The following is an 18,784-nucleotide window of genomic DNA, read 5'->3' as shown; positions in this document are numbered from 1 at the left end:
AAATAAAAAAATTATTAATTTTTTTTTTTTTTTGTAACAAATTTTTTAATTAATTCTAAATAATTTATGCAGTAGATAGCAATATGCATAATACAAAATAATCATAAAACATAATACAAAAAATATTCTATGAGATAGTACATAAAAATGAAGAGAATCACTTAATTGCTTCAATCAAATTGATTTCCAAAAAAATATATTAAAATTATTATAAATATAATATCAAATTTATCTCGCGCATCGCGCGGGTCTACTTCTAGTTAAACTATAAGACAAGTATGGCGTTTTATAACTCACTCGTAGTTTTTGAACATTTTCTCACTCACGGACCAGAGAGAAATGTTTCTCATGTTCTTCAAGGTGATAGATGACATTTCGAAATTAGACACTTTCAACATACATATGAAAAATTGAAACTTCCACGAAAGATAGTATTGGCAAGTTGAGCAATGATAATCTAGCTATATTGGTCCCACGTCTATGAATTATTGTGGACATGATTACAAACTATGCATAGTTCCAAGATAATGTAGGAGCGGTCGAAATATCATTTCAACAAGTCAAGTGTGAAGGTTTCTGAGATAAGGTTGACACAACTAAACAAAACATTTCTTCAATCTTGTGCTTACTAGTGTGAAGATGGTAGATGCAATCACGAAGTTCGTTGTGGAGAAGATTGGCAACTATCTCATGGAAGAAGCATCAACGTTAATGGGAGTCAGAGATGATCTAGAGTCCCTGAAGAATGATTTGATGTGCATCCAAGGTTATATCAAGGATGTTGAAGCGCGAGAAAGAGAAGATGAGGCCTCCAAAGTGTGGACAAAACTAGTTTTAGATATCGCTTATGACGTCGAGGATGTTTTGGACACCTATTTTCTGAAAGTAGAAGAAAGATCACAAAGACGAGGTTTGAGAAGATTGACCAACAAAATAGGCAGGATGAAGGATGCGTACAGCATAGTTGATGATATCAGAATCCTCAAGAGAAGAATCTTGGATATCACTCGCATGAGGGGCACTTATGCTGTAGGAGGTTTAAAAGAGCCTCAAGGAGGAGGGAGTACTTCAAGTTTGAGACTGGGTCAGCTTCGACGTGCTCGATCTTTTGACCATGAAGAGCTTGTAGTTGGTTTGGAAGAAGATGCTAACACTCTTTTGGCAAAGCTTCTCGATGGTAGTGAGTACAATAGATTTATTATCTCGATCTTTGGTATGGGAGGTCTCGGAAAGACTGCACTTGCTAGGAAGCTCTACAACTCAGAGAATGTGAAGAGAAGATTCGAATACCGCGCTTGGACTTATGTTTCTCAAGAGTATAAAACAGGAGATATACTTATGAGAATTATTAGATCTTTGGGAGTGGCTTCTGCGGAAGAGTTGGAAAAGATTAGGTTGTTTACAGAGGAGGAATTAGAAATTTACCTTCATGATCTTTTAAAAGGGAAAAGATATCTAGTGGTGGTAGATGATATATGGGAGCGAGAAGCGTGGGAGAGTTTAAAGAGAGCACTACCCTGCAGCCATGTTGGAAGTAGAGTCATTATCACTACGCGTATTAAAGCTGTTGCTGAAGGTGTAGCTGGGAGATTCTATGCTCATAAGTTAAGGTTCTTGACATTTGAAGAAAGCTGGAAATTGTTTGAACAGAAAGCATTCATGAGTACGCAAGGGGTTGATAAAGAGCTGCAGAAAACTGGAAAAGAAATGGTTCAAAAGTGCGGTGGACTACCGCTGGCTATAGTCGTGCTTTCTGGGCTTCTGTCTACGAAGAAGACGGCAAACGAGTGGCATGAAATGCGTGCTAGTTTATGGCGACGCCTAAAGGATGACTCCATTCATGTTTCCACTTTGTGTGATCTAAGCCTCAAGGAGATGGGACATGAGTCGAAACTTTGCTTTCTTTACCTTAGTATATTCCCAGAGGACTATGAGATTGAGGTAGAGAACTTGATACAGTTACTTGTAGCAGAAGGGTTTGTAGAAGGGGATGAAGAGAGAATGATGGAAGATGTGGCTCGGGCCAATATCGAAGAGCTGATAGACAGAAGTTTAGTGGAAGCAGTGAGGGTAGAAAGAGGAAGAGTGATGTATTGTAGAATCCATGATCTTCTGAGAGACGTGGCTATCAAGAAATCTAAAGAGCTAAACTTCATAAATGTTTATAGCGATCATGTGACACAACATACATCTAAAATTTGCAGAAGGGAAGTGGTTCACCATCAGATCGTCATCAACAAACACTTCTCTGAGAAACGCATGAACAAAGGAATGCGATCCATCCTGTTCTTTGGAGTATCGACGGTTAATGGTAGAACCACTAACTTGAACCTGAAGCTACTTCGAGTGCTTAATCTTGGGTTTATTCGAAAAAGATATATGTACTCGAGTTTCCCAGAGGCGATCGGGGATTTATTCCACTTGAGGTACCTTGAGATGAATTCTGATAGTTCAAAAAATTTACAAGCTTTCATCTCTAAATTACGGTTTCTACAAACGCTACGTTTATCTGGCCCGGGTTTCAGCAAAAAAAGAATCGATCTCCGAAAGCTCACGGCACTGAGGCACGTCACAGGAAACTTCGTACGAGAATTTCTAATAGGCGACGCACTGAACCTTCAGACCTTGAGGTCTATAACATCCTACAGGTGGAGCAAACTAAAACATGAGTCGCTCATAAATCTTCAGGACTTGGAGATCAGGGACATTTTTGGGTGGAAGACGTCGAAACGCATTTCTGTGTGCTGGGCTTCCTTTACTAAACTAAGAAATCTTCGTGTTCTGAGGCTGGACGACATTAAATTATCGTTGGGATCGGAAGAGGCAGTTAGGTCCATGGATGTGATATTACCCAGTCTTGAATCTGTAGAACTCGTTGAAGGGGAACTCCAGGAAGACCCAATGCCTTTTTTGCAGAAATTGCCGAGACTGGAAGATCTGCTCTTGGATTGTCATTTGGAGGGAAGGAAGATAAGCATCAGCGAAAAAGGTTTTGGTCGGCTGAAAAAGCTTCACTTGTTCCTACAAAATTTAGATGTGTTCCACATAGAAGAAGAGGCCATGCCCAATTTGATCCAACTGAAACTGGAAACCAGACTACAAAAAGAGAAGCTGCTAATTCCAGAGCGATGCGAGCGTTTATTAGAATATACGGGATTGACTGGTGATGAGTAATGATCCTGAAGATTTATGTCTTTTAATATCAAGTCTGCTAAAGTACGTACATCTTTCACATTTACTCTTCGCCTTCTTTAATCTCTTTTCCAAGCTTTCTCTACAACTAAAACATTGTAATTTCCCTTTGATAAAGTCCGACGATGATGATGATCTTTGTTAGAAATGTCTTTATTGAGCCAGCTGCTGTTTCTAATAGATGTAATTTCCTGATTCTAAAAGGTTGATTATTGTGAGTTTTGTTGTGAGAAAAGAGTGCCATTGTTTCTTGACTACTATCTCAGTTTCCTGAAGATGATACAAAAGCACCGAAGATAATAAATCCAGTTCTTGGTTTTCAGAAGAACAAAACGAGCCTCAAGAACTAGCCGAAGAAGACGGGAACCATCCATTTACGGATGGCGAGAATAGTCATACAATCGTTTCATTGCTTGATGAGAACACAAATTGAAAAGATTTAAAATGGAATCGAGGTCCAAGCTTAGAAGATATACATATATAGAATAATAACATTCTGATAATGATTGATATGTTTTTTTTTTTTAACTTGGTTTGCTTCAAAAGCAAGATTAAAATGAACAATGAGGAAGAATAATAAAAATAACACAAATAGAAAAGTTGTAAGTAATTATAGAAACTGGTTTCAGGGTGGAAAAATGATTTATCAAAATTTTTACCGAACTTGTTTTACTTGGTGATATTTGATCAGAAGCACTTCCTGTGGACAATCGACGGTCCAGATTCATCATACTCGGCTTTCGCAATCCACATCTGCAGATTTAAACACATTTTTGTAACAATTTTATACACCAAAACGATTAATATGCTTTATGTACTGATAAGATTTGTATGTATAAGTGTAATTTACCTGCTGGAAAGTACTGAGAGAGGCCAAGATAGAGCCACCAATCCAAACACTGTACTTCCTTTCCGGTGGAGCAACAACTTTGATCTTCATACTGCTTGGAGCCAACGCGGTGATCTCTTTACTCATCCTGTCACCAATCCCGCCGAACATAGTGGTTCCACCACTGAGCACAATGTTCCCATAAAGATCCTTCCTGATATCCACATCACATTTCATGATTGAGTTGTAAGTAGTTTCATGGATTCCAGGGTTTTCCATTCCGATCATCGATGGCTGGAACAGGACTTCAGGGCACCGGAAACGCTCTGCCCCGATTGTTATCACTTGACCGTCTGGCAGCTCGAAGCTCTTCTCTACGGATGAGCTGGTTTTGGAAGTCTCGAGCTCTTGCTCATAGTCCAAGGCAATGTAAGAGAGCTTCTCCTTCATGTCTCTAACGATTTCACGCTCAGCAGTTGTGGTGAAGGAGTAACCACGCTCTGTTAGGATTTTCATGAGGTGGTCAGTTAGGTCACGACCAGCAAGATCGAGACGCAAGATTGCGTGTGGAAGTGCATAACCCTCGTAGATTGGAACCGTGTGACTCACACCATCTCCAGAGTCCAAAACAATACCTAACCAACAAAATTATAAATATGAGAGCAAAGCAATAGAGGAATAAACCTATATCTTATATAAATCAAATGGTAAAGAAGATTGTAGTAGTGTACTGACCAGTAGTACGACCACTGGCATAGAGGGAGAGAACAGCTTGAATGGCAACATACATAGCAGGAGTGTTAAAAGTTTCAAACATGATCTGTGTCATCTTCTCACGGTTAGCCTTGGGATTAAGCGGCGCTTCGGTTAGCAGAACCGGATGCTCTTCCGGGGCAACACGCAGCTCGTTGTAGAAAGTGTGATGCCAAATCTTTTCCATGTCATCCCAATTGTTAACAATACCATGTTCGATTGGATACTTGAGAGTCAAGATACCACGTTTCGACTGTGCCTCGTCTCCAACATATGCATCCTTTTGTCCCATTCCAACCATCACTCCTGTGTGACGCGGACGACCAACGATACTTGGGAATACTGCTCTTGGAGCATCATCACCTGCAAAACCAGCCTATATGCAAAGAGTTGAATCATTTCACTTATGGCACATAATAACATTCAAATCTTGTTTTTTTTGTAATCATCAAGAGAAATTAATTAGCTTTACCTTGACCATTCCAGTCCCATTATCGCAAACGAGTGGCTGAATATCTTCACCGTCCGCCATTTTTCAATCTCTAGCTGATTACATCAACAAAGGAACAAAAAACATCAATGGTTAAAGCCTTTCTTTAACCTCGTTAGAAAAATCTCGCAGTTCTGTAATATAATAACGTTACGTATACCATAATCTAACACATTATATAACAACGTTACATTTATAAGATGTATGAAAGTTTATGACACCAAACAAAGAAAGAATATAACATCTACCTGATGAATTCTAGGTAGAAGAAGAGAAAGAGAGGCTTCACGAATCTTAAAACGTCCCGGCCTGAAATGGGGTTTCAAAAAATTTCTGAAAAACATAAGCAACTTAGCCCCTTAATATCGTTTGACCATAAACTGATATGAGCCATTAGTTTTTTTTCTTAAGACCACTATCTCAGCATGTATTGACACGTCGATCTCCACCTATTTTTAGCTTGAGAAATTATAAGAGACCACCAGCCTAACCAGAGAATACGGTTTCAAGCTCTGTTTTACCGGAAGAATCGGGTCACCGAACAAGCCATGAGTCACTTTGAGCCTTGGAAACTAAAAAAAAATGGCCATGGTTAAAGAACTTATCGGGAAAATCTCAGTTTGTTTGTATTTCATGTTTTTGAAATTTATTGTATCTTAAAAAACAACAAAAATAAAAAAATACATAGAAAATCATAATGATACATGAAGTGAATGAAATATTATCTAAATACCATCTCTTTTTTGTAAAAGAATTTTTGAGAAATACCCCTTTTGGTGTACCCCTTTTAAAAATACTCCCTTTATCTATCCATTTTCAAAAATACCCCTTTTTAAATATAAAAAATTATAAAGTTTTATATAGTTTATAAGGTACTTCTGTATAATAACAACTACTGGGAGATTCGATACAAATATTTAAAATGTTTTAAATAGTTTTAAATCGTTTTTATAAGTTTTATAAGTTTTTTAAAAGGTTTTAAAAGGATTTATACGGTTTTTATAAGCTTTTTATAATTTATTTTTACGCTATTTATGAAAGGAATATAAAGTTTTATACACATATAAAGGTAATTTGTGTATATATTTATAAGCTTACACACATATTTGGATAAATTTCAACATTTTTAGTGGGGTTTTTGATAAAATTTGAAAATGGGGTATTTTTAAAAAGAGGTATATAAAAAGGGGTATTTTTGAAATTCCCTTTTCTTGTAATTATAAGTTTATCCAATATTAAAGTGATCAGTAAAAGAGTGCTATCCAAACTATAATTAAAGAACAAAGTAAAAGGAACTTAGTGGGTGAGGTATGTGAAATTGCTGAAAAGGTTGGGGAAGACTGGGAGTAATGATGATGGATGTAATTGACAAATGTGATAATGATGATGGGGATGTGTTAAATTTAAATAATTAAGCATGTGCATGAGATTTATATTTTTTGTCATGAAACTTTTAATTAGTGTGTGTGAATATGTGTCCGTTCAATTGTTTTTGCTTTTTATGTAGTTTTGAATTTCGATTGCTATACTCCGATTTATTTTAAGTTGTTTTAGTTAAAAACATAAAAAATAATTTAATGCAAAACAAAAATTAATTCAACCAATGAAAATAAATACAGCAGAATATGAATGATTATAAATATTGAATATATTTTTGTTCCTTAAACTAAACCATTTTATAAAATGAAATGGAATAGAACGATCGAAAAATTTAGTGAAAATACTAAATGTCAATGACTTTTGAAAGTAATTTATTCTCTTTTAAATATGGAAACTATTCCTACTGCTATTTAGTGATTTACGATGTACATATTTTGAAGAAATTTCCTACATAATATTTTGTTGGGTCTGATCAATTACCTAAATTGATATAAACTTATTGTGGTAAAAAAACAGTAACAAGTTATAAATAGTTTAAAATGATACAAAACAACGATAAAAAAACGGTAAGAAAAATGGTACAAAAATAAAAGTAACAATGTTAAATTTATTTTTGTGATCGAAAACTTTTGAAATAATATACTTCATACCGGAATAGTTTAAGGTTATAGAAAAAAAAAATTGTATAAGGATAACAATCAATCTATTAGAAATGATTTCTAGATAACTAAAATTACCATGACAAATGAATAACATTTCGTCGAAATCATATAAATCTATGGTTTATAATGACCGTTCTAATTTTCCATTCTTTCTTACTTTAACCTTTTGATTTCGTCGTGAATTGTATTTCATTTCTCTTTAGGTTAGAAACACAAAATTGAAAATTCACGTATCGATAATATCCAAGAAATGAAATGAATGGTCCCAAAATAAAATAGTCTTTCTAATACTCTCTAGTGCTTGTGTGGCTTGACGATTTTTAGTAGAGAAATATTTATTTTAATTAATCGAACAAATACGATGAATCAATCTCAATCAAGAAAAAATAATTTTGACTTTTTGGTAAAGGGGTTAGGGACTTTGGAGACAGAGGTGAACTATGAAGATTGGTTTTTGACTTTTCTAGTGTTTGTATTTTTTAACTTTTAGCCCCAAATCAAAAGCACAAACATACATCCATGTCGATCGATGCACTTATCTTAACTAGTTGCATTCCCTTTTCTAGGTACTCACGTTTTTATAGAGTGAAGATAACGTAACATTTTTTATTTAAAAATGCTTAATAACTTACCTAATAACAAGAAACATGTTTTAAAAAGTTTCAAAGAAGGATTAGATCAAAAGAAAGAACTTTATTGGGATAATTTGGCTGTCCAAAAATGTTATAACTATTTTTATTAGTTCTTTTAAAACATTTTCTTGCATGATTAGAGAGAGAGAGAGGAGGTATTAGTTTTTTTATTCTTCAATTATTGCTAATTCCAAAACTATAAATTCATTAACAATTTTTTGCTCTTCTATAACAACTATATATATATATATATATCTATTTTTTTTTTCAAAATGTTAAAAGAAGAAAATGACCACGAATCGATTAGATACACATAAAAATTCAATCCATTTAAAATTATTTAAAAATGAAATGATTATTCATATTTTCACAAAAGTAATGGTAAAATATATATAAAATCATTTTTCGATTTTTTTTTATACATAAAATCCTTTAAAAGATACTTATTAATACTTTATATTAAAGAAAAAAAGAGAACATAGTATTACAATCTTAACCGGTTCTGATTTGAAATAACCTGCTTCGTGGTCGAGTCAATTTTACTATTACTCCGGTTTATTAAGCCGGTTAAGAGAAAGCGCACAACTTGCAAATAAACTAAAAAGCCGTCGTCAGCTAAACAACGCCGTTTTGGGAAAAGTCCTCGTCTTCTCCTTTCTCTGCTCTTTCTCAGAAATCTCTCTTTCCCACTTCTGCAAATGGTTCTCTTCTTCTTCTTCCTCTAAGCTCAAATCTCGCCACTTGTTTCCTAAACGGGAAAGATCTCCACCTTCTTTGGAAGAATAAAAGCTTCACTAATCTATACGAACTAGATCGGATCCGTAATCGGAACATTTGAGAAAAAAGGATCAAATCAATGGAAGAAGAGAAAGCTGCTGTTGCGCAGAGCTTAATCGATGTAGTCAACGAGATTGCGGCGATTTCAGATTACAGGATTACGGTGAAGAAGCTTTGTTATAATCTAGCGAGGAGATTGAAGCTGCTTGTTCCTATGTTTGAAGAAATTAGAGAGAGCAACGAGGTGATCAGCGAAGATACTTTGGGGAATTTGGTTAATTTGAAGGAAGCGATGTGTTCTGCTAAGGATTATCTCAAATTTTGCAGCGAAGGGAGCAAGATTTATCTGGTGCGTCTTTGATTGCATCTGTGTGGTTTCGATTTTATTTGGTATTTAGTTGATTAGATCTGTGTTTGATTTAATGGGAAGCTTGTCGAATTGGTGTTGTCATTGAATGAGCCATCACCACGTGCTTTGTTTTGCTTATGGTAGTTTTGAGTGATATCAATGCTTCTTGAGTTTGGTTAGATGTTAGATTTTGGTGTTTCAGTGGTTGATGTGATTTGATTGATTGGAGTTGTTGAGAATTTGTGTTCTGATACTGGAGATTGACTCGGGAGATGTTTAATTTGTAGGTCATGGAGAGGGAACAAGTGACGAGTAAATTGCTGGAGGTGTCTGTTAAGTTAGAACAGTCTTTGAGCCAGATTCCGTATGAGGATCTCGACATTTCAGATGAAGTTAGAGAGCAGGTAAATTTTAGAAACCAAGGCGGGGAGGCTAGTGTAGAGGATCACTAAAGATGATCATGAGTTCTTGAAATCACCTTGTACAAAAATGAGTTCAGATACCAGGATTAATTGGATCAAGATATGTGTCGCTTATCTAGCATAAATGGCTACATATTTCAAATCAGTTAAAAACTGTTACCAATTAACATATGGGAATCTTACGATCTGTTTGGATGTGTATTGAAATCAACTCTAGTGAGTATTGGATTGGAACTATAGCGGGTTAAGACGTTCGGATGTGTGGATATTTTATAGCGTTTTTGTTGTTGCAGGTTGAGCTGGTTCTTAGCCAGTTTCGGCGCGCCAAAGGAAGAGTAGATGCATCAGACGATGAACTATATGAAGATCTTCAGTCGCTGTGCAACAAAAGTAGCGATGTAGATGCTTATCAGCCTGCCCTAGAGAGGGTTGCAAAGAAGTTACAGCTGATGGAGATTCCAGACCTAGCTCAAGAATCAGTGGCTCTGCATGAAATGGTTGCTTCGAGTGGTGGTGATGCCGGTGCAAACATTGAGGAGATGGCGATGATTCTGAAGCTGATTAAGGATTTTGTGCAGACTGAGGATGACAACGGCGAGGAGCAGAAAGTAGGGGTTAACTCCAGAAATAATGGACAAACTTCTACGGCAGCAAGTCAGAAAATACCTGTGATACCTGATGATTTCCGCTGTCCGATATCGCTGGAAATGATGAGAGATCCAGTTATTGTTTCATCGGGGCAGGTATAGTTCACTTCAACTTCAGCTTCTTCAAATTTCTCTCTACGATCTTCTAAGATTTAACTATAGAAGCATGTTCTCCTCTATGTGTAGACCTACGAACGCACCTGCATTGAGAAATGGATAGAAGGTGGACACTCAACATGTCCAAAAACTCAGCAGGCGCTAACAAGCACAACCGTCACACCAAACTATGTTCTCCGTAGTCTCATAGCTCAGTGGTGTGAGGCCAACGATATTGAGCCTCCAAAGCCACCAAGCAGTTACAGACCCAGAAAAGTATCGTCCTTCTCGTCTCCAGCAGAAGCAAACAAGATCGAAGATCTTATGTGGAGACTCGCTTACGGAAACCCCGAGGACCAACGATCTGCAGCTGGGGAAATCCGCCTTCTTGCAAAACGTAATGCAGACAACCGTGTGGCCATAGCCGAAGCTGGAGCCATACCTCTTCTCGTAGGGCTCCTCTCAACCCCTGATTCTCGTATCCAAGAACATTCAGTAACAGCCCTTTTAAACCTCTCCATATGTGAGAACAACAAAGGAGCCATTGTTTCTGCTGGAGCTATACCTGGTATAGTTCAAGTACTCAAGAAAGGAAGCATGGAAGCCAGAGAGAATGCGGCGGCTACACTTTTCAGTCTATCAGTGATTGATGAAAACAAAGTGACTATCGGTGCCTTGGGAGCGATTCCCCCACTCGTTGTACTGCTTAATGAAGGTACACAAAGAGGCAAGAAAGATGCCGCTACTGCACTCTTTAACCTCTGCATATACCAAGGAAACAAAGGAAAAGCCATACGTGCAGGAGTGATTCCTACGTTGACTAGACTCTTAACAGAGCCCGGAAGCGGAATGGTCGACGAGGCACTCGCAATTCTGGCGATTCTCTCTAGCCATCCTGAAGGGAAATCAATCATAGGATCCTCCGATGCAGTCCCCAGTCTAGTTGAGTTTATCAGAACCGGCTCGCCTAGAAACAGAGAGAACGCAGCTGCGGTTCTAGTCCACCTCTGTTCTGGAGACCCACAACATCTTGTCGAAGCGCAGAAGCTTGGCCTTATGGGTCCATTGATAGATTTAGCTGGAAACGGGACAGATAGAGGGAAACGAAAAGCAGCCCAATTACTTGAACGCATTAGCCGTCTCGCTGAACAGCAGAAGGAGACAGCTCAGTCACAAACCGAAGAAGCTGCTGAACCAGCATCCACTACAGAAGCAACTGATACGTAAAGATTGGTTTTTGTTTTGGTCATCTGGTCATCTCTTTCACGTACGTATGTTTATTATTCTCACTTTTCTTTGTCCGCTACTCGATCCTCCCTCAAGGTAGGCTTCACGCGGTAGATGCAGAAGAGGAAGATGACCTCCTTCTCCGATCTATATTTTTTTACTTCTTATAACTTTATGGTGATATCTTTATGTGGACGGAGCAATCCAGTCCACAGGAGAGAAAAGCAAATATGCATACATACACGTCAACTTGTATCATTGTAACATTCTATGTTTGTAATCATTTCCACGAGATTTTTTGTTTTTCAATACAAGATCTCTGTTTATTTTCTAAATACCCATAGCATTAAGGAGATACTGATTAAATATAATGCAGATTCCGATTTTTCATGAACAGATGCGTAAAGTGCTTGTAGAGTTGATCTATAGATCACATGCGTAATGTTTCAATACAAACACTATAACAAATCAAAATTTTAAGCCGGTTTTTAAAATATAGAAATTCTCTCTTTCAAATCTCGTAATAGGTGATTTTATTAATCCAATAGGTGCCATTAAGTAGGTTTAAAGCTTGATGAGCAATGCCAAATACAAGACTTTTTAAAAGCATTTTGATAGTAAGAGGGCTTGAACCCTACTAAAATACCAAAGACTTCTACTAGGTCTGTTTCCTATAGATGCTCAAATCCACTGGTGATTCCTTGTAACGTTGCGTGATGTACGTTGAACATTTGATAGCTGGATATTTAAACATACATCATTAAAGCCGTACATTAAGACATTGTTACATTGTCCATGGTCTCAATGTAACAAGGTAAAGAAGTTATAGCCTTACTTGGGAGGGATGTTTTCGGACTGGCATGTAGGAAGACATTCTACTAGACAGTCATGACTCGGTTCCACGAAGAATGGAATCTGCGGTGATCATATACATTTTCAGTCTTATAATATTTTTCCGACTCATTTGAAAACATATTAAACAAAACCCTAAGATTGTGTATATGAACTATTTCATCGACTCATTGAGCATATGGCTACATAATCTCTTCGACAATATCCCCACCGAAAAAATGGTCATGTCGCAATTTTTGTAAAGATAGACGCAGATGGGTTCTACCAGGAGACTTACAGAATATCAGTCCTGACATTTCCAATTAATTTATCTGTACGCGATGCAATGTGGATCCGTGTGTTACCACATTTACTAAATAATAGTGAATAATTTCAACAAAGATACATACCTCTACTATAGCTTACTAGGCTTCAATCAAACCTTTCAAAACAACTTGGAGAGTTCAAGTCAAAATTGTTCATACCTGGAAACAATACACCAAGTACAGGAGAAACTCTCGAAATGATTCTGGCTGATTCATCTGTAAGTTTTTCCTACGTATTTGGTGCATTGTTTCTAGGTATGAAACATTTTGACCTAAACTCTCTAACTGTTTTGAATGGTTTAATTGAAACCTAGTTTGTGAATGCAGAATTGGAAGCCATTGTAAAGAAAATTAGCATGAAAAGTCGGTGAAGAAATTAGTAGAGGTATGTTTCTTTGTTGAAATTATTCGCTATTATATAGTTGTGGTAAGTGTCTAGTGTTTAGGTTAGAAATTATGTGAATTTGCGAGATTTTTGCGAATGATTGTGATACTAACACGCAAAAAATATATTGGAGAATCTTTAATATTAGAACTTTAATCCTAAATAAGGTATGTGGGGAATATTTGAGTATACTGTAAGAATATCGTATTTTTAGTGTAGAGAGAATAGAGAATAATTTAGTTGAGTGACTTGCCTTAACTCGAGGCTTTGCAAACAATTAACGTCGATTTCGGGATACTATAGTTAAAGCACTCAAAATGGTCCCAATCTATAGGATGCTTGTTAGTAAATTGAAATAATTAAATGATAATTCTACTTTCACATATGAATCTCTTGGTGTGAAAACCAAATAACAACACTTTTAACAACGAGCTCAACAAGAAAAACAAAGCATTTATGGTGGGGAAGAACTTGAACCCTACTAGAAACCCAAAAGACTTTCACTTACGTCTGCTTTTTGGTCAAATCCACTTGTGAATCCTTGTAACGTTGGGTTAGGAACGTTGAACATTTGACAGCTGGATATCTAAAAAAACACAGATCAGTAAACGTTGTTAAGACATTAGTTGTTACATGTCTCAATTGTAACAAGATAAATAAAGTTTAAGCCTTACTTGGGAGGGTTGTTTTCAGAATGGCAGGTAGGAAGACATTCTACTAGACAGTCGTGACTCGGTTGCAAGAACAATGCAATCTGCGGTGAGAACACATAAAAAAAATACACTTCCTGTGATATATAAATGTCGAAGAACTCATTTAAAGACACATTGACCGACCATATGGTTAAAAGCACTTCTACAATAGCCACACTGAAATCAAAGTGGCTGTGTCGAAATGTTTTAAAAGATAGCTGCGGAAAGGTTTTGCCAAGATGTACTTACCGAATATCGGTCCTGACCGTTCCCAAGTACGCGATGCAATGTCGATCTGTGTGAGCAAAATGTCAGCTAGAAAACTTTACTTTAGAAAATCACAATGCAGATGATAATTAATAGAGAGAAATTTATAGGATAAACAAGTACATACTTAAAAATGCCGTTGCTCCAACGCTCCAGCAAGTCACCAATATTCACTATGTATGCACTGCAGATGAAAACGAACCATATATAAACAAAAGAAAATTGTTATGGGAGTTAGTATATGTAACAAAAACAGATCATGAACCGAGAAAAAAGACAAACAATCTCTCATTTGTACTCTTTAATCGATGGTACATATTCCCACTTTCTAGGCTCCATGTCTTTATCCTTGCATATCTGCCATTAGGCTTTAGCGATTTAACATAACCAAACCTGGTCACGTCAAAAGTTATATGACTAGTGAAACTTGTTGCTCTACCTGAAGATCCATTACATTATCGGTTGCTAAGAGAGTCATCATTCCAAAATCGGAATGTGGCCCGCATCCATATATTCCTTTGGAGGGATCAGATATCCCTAAAAGGCCATAGAAGAAAATAGACATTATTTGAGATGAGTATATCATTGACATATATAGCATAAGGTGATAAACAAAAAATAGATCACCTTCATAGTGAATCAAGCGCATAAATACGAGCGGATTTCCCAACATTTCCGGTTTATCAAAGTAATCTTCATCAACGTTGAGTGCCAATGCCAATACTCTAGCAATAGCCTTACAAACCCTCCTAACAATGCATAAGTCATCATAACAATACAAGTTATGATCACAATTTGTTAACGAAAGAGATTCCTATGTTATTCTATCAGCCAAAACATCCACTTTATTGCACTCAAACTTAATGTAGCCTAAAATTTATTTGTTATTTACCCAAGGAAGCACACATTGAAACAACTACTTTAAAAGACGAAAGCAAAGACTTACAATGCTTCTTGATGATATTTCTCCATGGTCTCCCGCCATCCCGGCAAAACATCTGCCAGAAATATCAAAGTTTATTCAATAATTACAAACTTTAAAATTTACAAAAAAAAAAGTCTTCACTAACCATGGCTAGGCCAAATGTTGGGGCGACAGAATGGTGTATCCGAATGCGGACCATCTATGGAGCCTTCGATTCCGATGAAATAACTCTCTTTGTAATCACCTAAAATCCACGAGGTTATACAACAGGACTTAGAACCACTAACAACATTTTTTTTTGATCAAGCAAGTGAAAGCTAGAAATACGAACCGTGGATTTGGTTATCGGAGATATGACTAAGGACGGATGAATAGCCTTGATGCTTTTCGTTTCTCAAGGCTTTCATTTTTTCTTCCAAAGGAAGAGCAAAGAACTTCTTGCTTTGCTCGAAAGCCTCGTCCCTCAAATCCTCACTTATACCATGATTTGTGACATAGAAAAATCCACAGTCTAGACATGCCTGGAACAAGAATAACCCACAACGAGTCACATAAGTAATAAAAGGTCACACCATAATCATCATTGACGTTGAGAAAGAAAATAAAAAAAGAAAGAAAGAAGAAGAGACAAGCCTGTTTAAGCGAAGCAGCTGATTGATGAAGATTGGAGTTAGCAAGATCTATACAAGTAAGTGATGAAACGTTGATGATTGAAACTTCTTCTTGATTAGTTTTGTTCTCCATCTCTCTCATTCTCATGTGTTGACTCTTTCAGGATAAGAAGGAGAAATCGCATTTTCCAAGATCCTACTGACATAAATTCATATAGTATATGTACGCTTCACATGTTAAAATTTCAATAGGACAATTATCAAAACTCTTATACTATGGAATGCTCATCAATAATAATTATCATTATTATAATTGTGTAAAATAATTGCTTTTGGTGTGAACAAGTGTACGTTGAGTCTTTTTCTTTTACTTTGGTTGAAGATCTTCCATCTAACTTTTTAATATGCCTTATTGGTAATTTTTTTTTTTTTTTTTTAATATGCCTTATTGGTAATTATAAGTACAATAGTTTAAATTTTTGTTTTGGCCATTCGCATATTGATTTGGTTGGCTTTGATTTACATAAATTAAGCTTTATTTCTCTTAATAGACCACCATAATTATTTGTATATTATCAATTTGCCATATATATACTCGTATGTGTATTGACAAGTTAGTAGGTTTAAGTAGTAAATCACACATTGTATTGTCACAGCCTCTACAAATAAAAGAGTAGAGAGTCAAACATATACATGAATCAGAAGTACTCTAAATAAGGATGCAAAGTAGTTTATATCACAAAGTCAGGATGGCCGAGTGGTCTAAGGCGCCAGACTTAAGTTCTGGTCCTCTTACGAGGGCGTGGGTTCAAACCCCACTTCTGACATTTATTCTTTTTTTTTTTCTTTTAATTCTGGCTTTTATTCGTTTACCAAAAAAACAAAGTGATTTATAAATGGGAAATTGCAAAGCATGTACATAGATAAAATTTTAATTAAGAATCTAGCAACTATAATTCAATATTTAGCTCCATTTTTTTAAAGACTGTTCTAGCCCTATCTCTTCTCTCTCTCTTCCCTATCCTTCACATTAAAAGCCTATTTTGCTCCAGTTTTGTCGCGCACACTACTTGCTTGCCTTCACTCTATCCATCAATCTACTTTTTTTTTCTATGTTCTTCTTCTTTTTACCAAATCTCATAACCCAACTCAAAAAAATATGTAACGAGGGAACGATCTTAATTTCTCATATTAGCTTATTTACTTCTCTTCCTATCCACCACCGTCGATGCCATCAGTGTCACCGCCGTTCTTTCTTCTTTCCCTAACCTCTCTTCTTTCTCCAACCTCCTCGTTTTTTTCGGTGGCGCCGCCGCTACCCGTTCTTTCCGCGTCTCCTTCTTACCCATTCCCTCCACCGCAGTCTTCGCATGTCGCCTCAGATTCTCCGCCGTCGTTGACTCACGTTTCTCTGTCCACGCCACCTCCAAGGTCCAATCAGTGTGCGGAAAGGGCACCAAATGAGTGATTACGATGGCGAAGAAGAGGATCTGACTTCAACTAATTATAAAGTTACTGCTATACATTATAAGTTATTTGATAAATTCATAGTTTTTTTTTTCGTCAAAATAGTAATTATATTAATGAATGAATGTAATCAGAATACAATTGATTTGTTAGCCAATTTGGCGGATAAAAAGAATTAGAATAAAAATTAACAGAAGAACAACCAAATTATTATAGTTAATCATACGTTACCGCTATAAATTATAAGTTATTTGATAATCTCATCATTATCTAGTTAAAACTTATATTATATATTTACATACATCTATGTTTATTGCTTTTCGTGTTTCGAAACAGTGTAGTCGTAGACGAAGGGAACAGTTTTTTTGATAAAGAATGTCAGAAAATATTAATTTCCAAGTTTCCAGCAATAAATATTAATTTACTGGATAATATGTAAATTACCGCGATAACAGATTATTTAACGTGTTTAAAATAAAGTTATTGAATGCTATTAATCACTGATGAACAATGTTATCGTACTCGTGAAATATATACCGGTTTGGGTTTATAAAAGAGTGGTTAAGGTTTAGATTTATACAAAATATTGTATTTTGGTTTGGGTTTATAAAATAGTGGTTAGGGTTTAGATTTTGTAATTAAACAAAATTATATTTTGGTTTGGGTTGACAAAATAGTGGTTAGGGTTTATATTTTGTAATTAAAGGAAACTATATTTTTGGTTTGGGTTGACTAAATAGTAATTAAAATAATTTTTAGTTAAAATACAGTTATTTAATTAATAAATATATTGTTAAAATAAAAAAATAGTGATTAAAATACAGTTATTTGATAACAATATATTGTTAAAATGATCTTTAGTTACCTATTAACAATGTATATTATTGTAATTGTAAGTGTAATTTGATCATATCATATAAAATAATTGTTAACTGGTTATTACTGTTACTTGATAAAAAGATATCGTCTAAACATTATTTTGTTACCTGATAACAATATTTTTTTTATCCAATGTGATATATAAAACCACTCATTACTTCCTCTGCACAAGAACAAGAAATAGGGATAGTAAAGTCAAATCACATGACTTAATACTGCAAATCTAATTTTCAAATTATTGATGCTATACTTTTAATTTTCAGGTCAACTGGTGTCACAAACTTAACAAACCCTTTATAAATTCAGTATATAGTGACAAAAGTCTATATATTGACAACATAACGAAGCCAACTAGAAAAACCACACCATTTCACACAAAAGTAAAATAAACAAATCCAACTCGTAAACCAAATCATATAGTGGGACTTTCAGGGGTGGTTCCACATGGACCATGCATAAACTTCAGCTAGGTTTGTTTTAGGTGCGCATATACTGTTTCTGCGGTCATCTTGCGGTGCTTACGCGGAAAGTTTATAGAAGAACGTTTTTCTTTATTTACAACTTCTTTTCTACTCCCTCTAACTGCTTCACAAACGCTCTTTAGCGATTGTTGTGGACAGTTCTCTAGAACGTAACCTTTCGGGTTTCCACGAACGCTCTTGTGTGAGTGAGTTTGTGAAACGTAAGGTTCTGCAAACGCTTTCTGAGCGAGCTTGCAAAACTAATTCAGGGTAATTTAGTTACTTGAATTATTTTGATTAATATACTAATCAAATCTGTTTATTGTTAACAGAATGTCTGGATCCGATACCAACGTTGATGTTACCAAGGCTCCTGATACTCCTGCTGATATGGCTTTACGTCTTGCAAAAGAACTAGAAAGCACGACGCTGAGTGATTCCGATCGGGAAACCGTGCGCCGAAATCTGTTCGGTAAGGAGCCAA

At 35.9% G+C, this 18,784-nt stretch overlaps 4 protein-coding genes and 1 non-coding gene across 6 annotated transcripts; 3 read left to right on the top strand and 2 right to left on the bottom strand.

Moving 5' to 3' along the window:
* Positions 1–545: 545 nt before the first annotated feature.
* LOC17885886 (disease resistance protein RPP13) lies at positions 546–3,427 on the top strand. Its single transcript, XM_006292654.2, has one exon. It carries the CDS (start codon positions 640–642, stop codon positions 3,172–3,174), a length of 2,535 nt encoding a protein of 844 aa, XP_006292716.1. The 5' UTR covers positions 546–639; the 3' UTR covers positions 3,175–3,427.
* A 366-nt stretch (positions 3,428–3,793) lies between these two features.
* On the bottom strand, positions 3,794–5,573 carry LOC17884962 (actin-12). Its single transcript, XM_006291245.2, has 5 exons — positions 5,513–5,573; positions 5,247–5,320; positions 4,757–5,150; positions 4,043–4,656; positions 3,794–3,945 (listed from the first exon to the last, which is right to left on the bottom strand). The coding sequence occupies exons 2-5, from the start codon at positions 5,304–5,306 to the stop codon at positions 3,880–3,882; spliced, it is 1,134 nt and encodes a 377-aa protein (XP_006291307.1). The 5' UTR covers positions 5,307–5,320; positions 5,513–5,573; the 3' UTR covers positions 3,794–3,879.
* Positions 5,574–8,516: 2,943 nt separating this feature from the next.
* On the top strand, positions 8,517–11,791 carry LOC17885412 (U-box domain-containing protein 13). Its single transcript, XM_006290203.2, has 4 exons — positions 8,517–9,064; positions 9,352–9,468; positions 9,780–10,229; positions 10,320–11,791. Exons 1-4 carry the CDS (start codon positions 8,795–8,797, stop codon positions 11,454–11,456), a joined length of 1,974 nt encoding a protein of 657 aa, XP_006290265.1. The 5' UTR covers positions 8,517–8,794; the 3' UTR covers positions 11,457–11,791.
* Positions 11,792–13,354: 1,563 nt separating this feature from the next.
* Positions 13,355–15,685, bottom strand: LOC17887062 (2-oxoglutarate-Fe(II) type oxidoreductase). 2 transcript variants are annotated; one of them, XM_023782889.1, is made up of 11 exons: positions 15,516–15,685; positions 15,214–15,403; positions 15,028–15,126; positions 14,904–14,955; positions 14,585–14,706; positions 14,397–14,494; positions 14,256–14,314; positions 14,085–14,141; positions 13,940–13,985; positions 13,673–13,752; positions 13,355–13,584 (listed from the first exon to the last, which is right to left on the bottom strand). In XM_023782889.1, the coding sequence occupies exons 1-11, from the start codon at positions 15,639–15,641 to the stop codon at positions 13,503–13,505; spliced, it is 1,011 nt and encodes a 336-aa protein (XP_023638657.1). In that variant the 5' UTR covers positions 15,642–15,685; the 3' UTR covers positions 13,355–13,502. The 2 variants fall into 2 exon arrangements, 1 of the variants encoding a protein (XP_023638657.1); XR_002833950.1 differs by lacking the exon at positions 13,355–13,584 and having other exon boundaries at positions 13,728–13,752; positions 13,940–14,005.
* A 551-nt stretch (positions 15,686–16,236) lies between these two features.
* On the top strand, positions 16,237–16,320 carry TRNAL-UAA. The gene has a single exon. It is a non-coding gene; the product is annotated as a tRNA-Leu (tRNA).
* Positions 16,321–18,784: the final 2,464 nt, after the last annotated feature.

The sequence above is a fragment of the Capsella rubella genome, unplaced genomic scaffold (genome assembly GCF_000375325.1).
Source record: "Capsella rubella cultivar Monte Gargano unplaced genomic scaffold, Caprub1_0 scaffold_5, whole genome shotgun sequence".
NCBI classification, from domain to species: Eukaryota; Viridiplantae; Streptophyta; class Magnoliopsida; order Brassicales; family Brassicaceae; genus Capsella; species Capsella rubella.
Note: the sequence above shows the minus strand (reverse complement) of the source record. Positions and strands in the feature narration are given on the sequence as shown.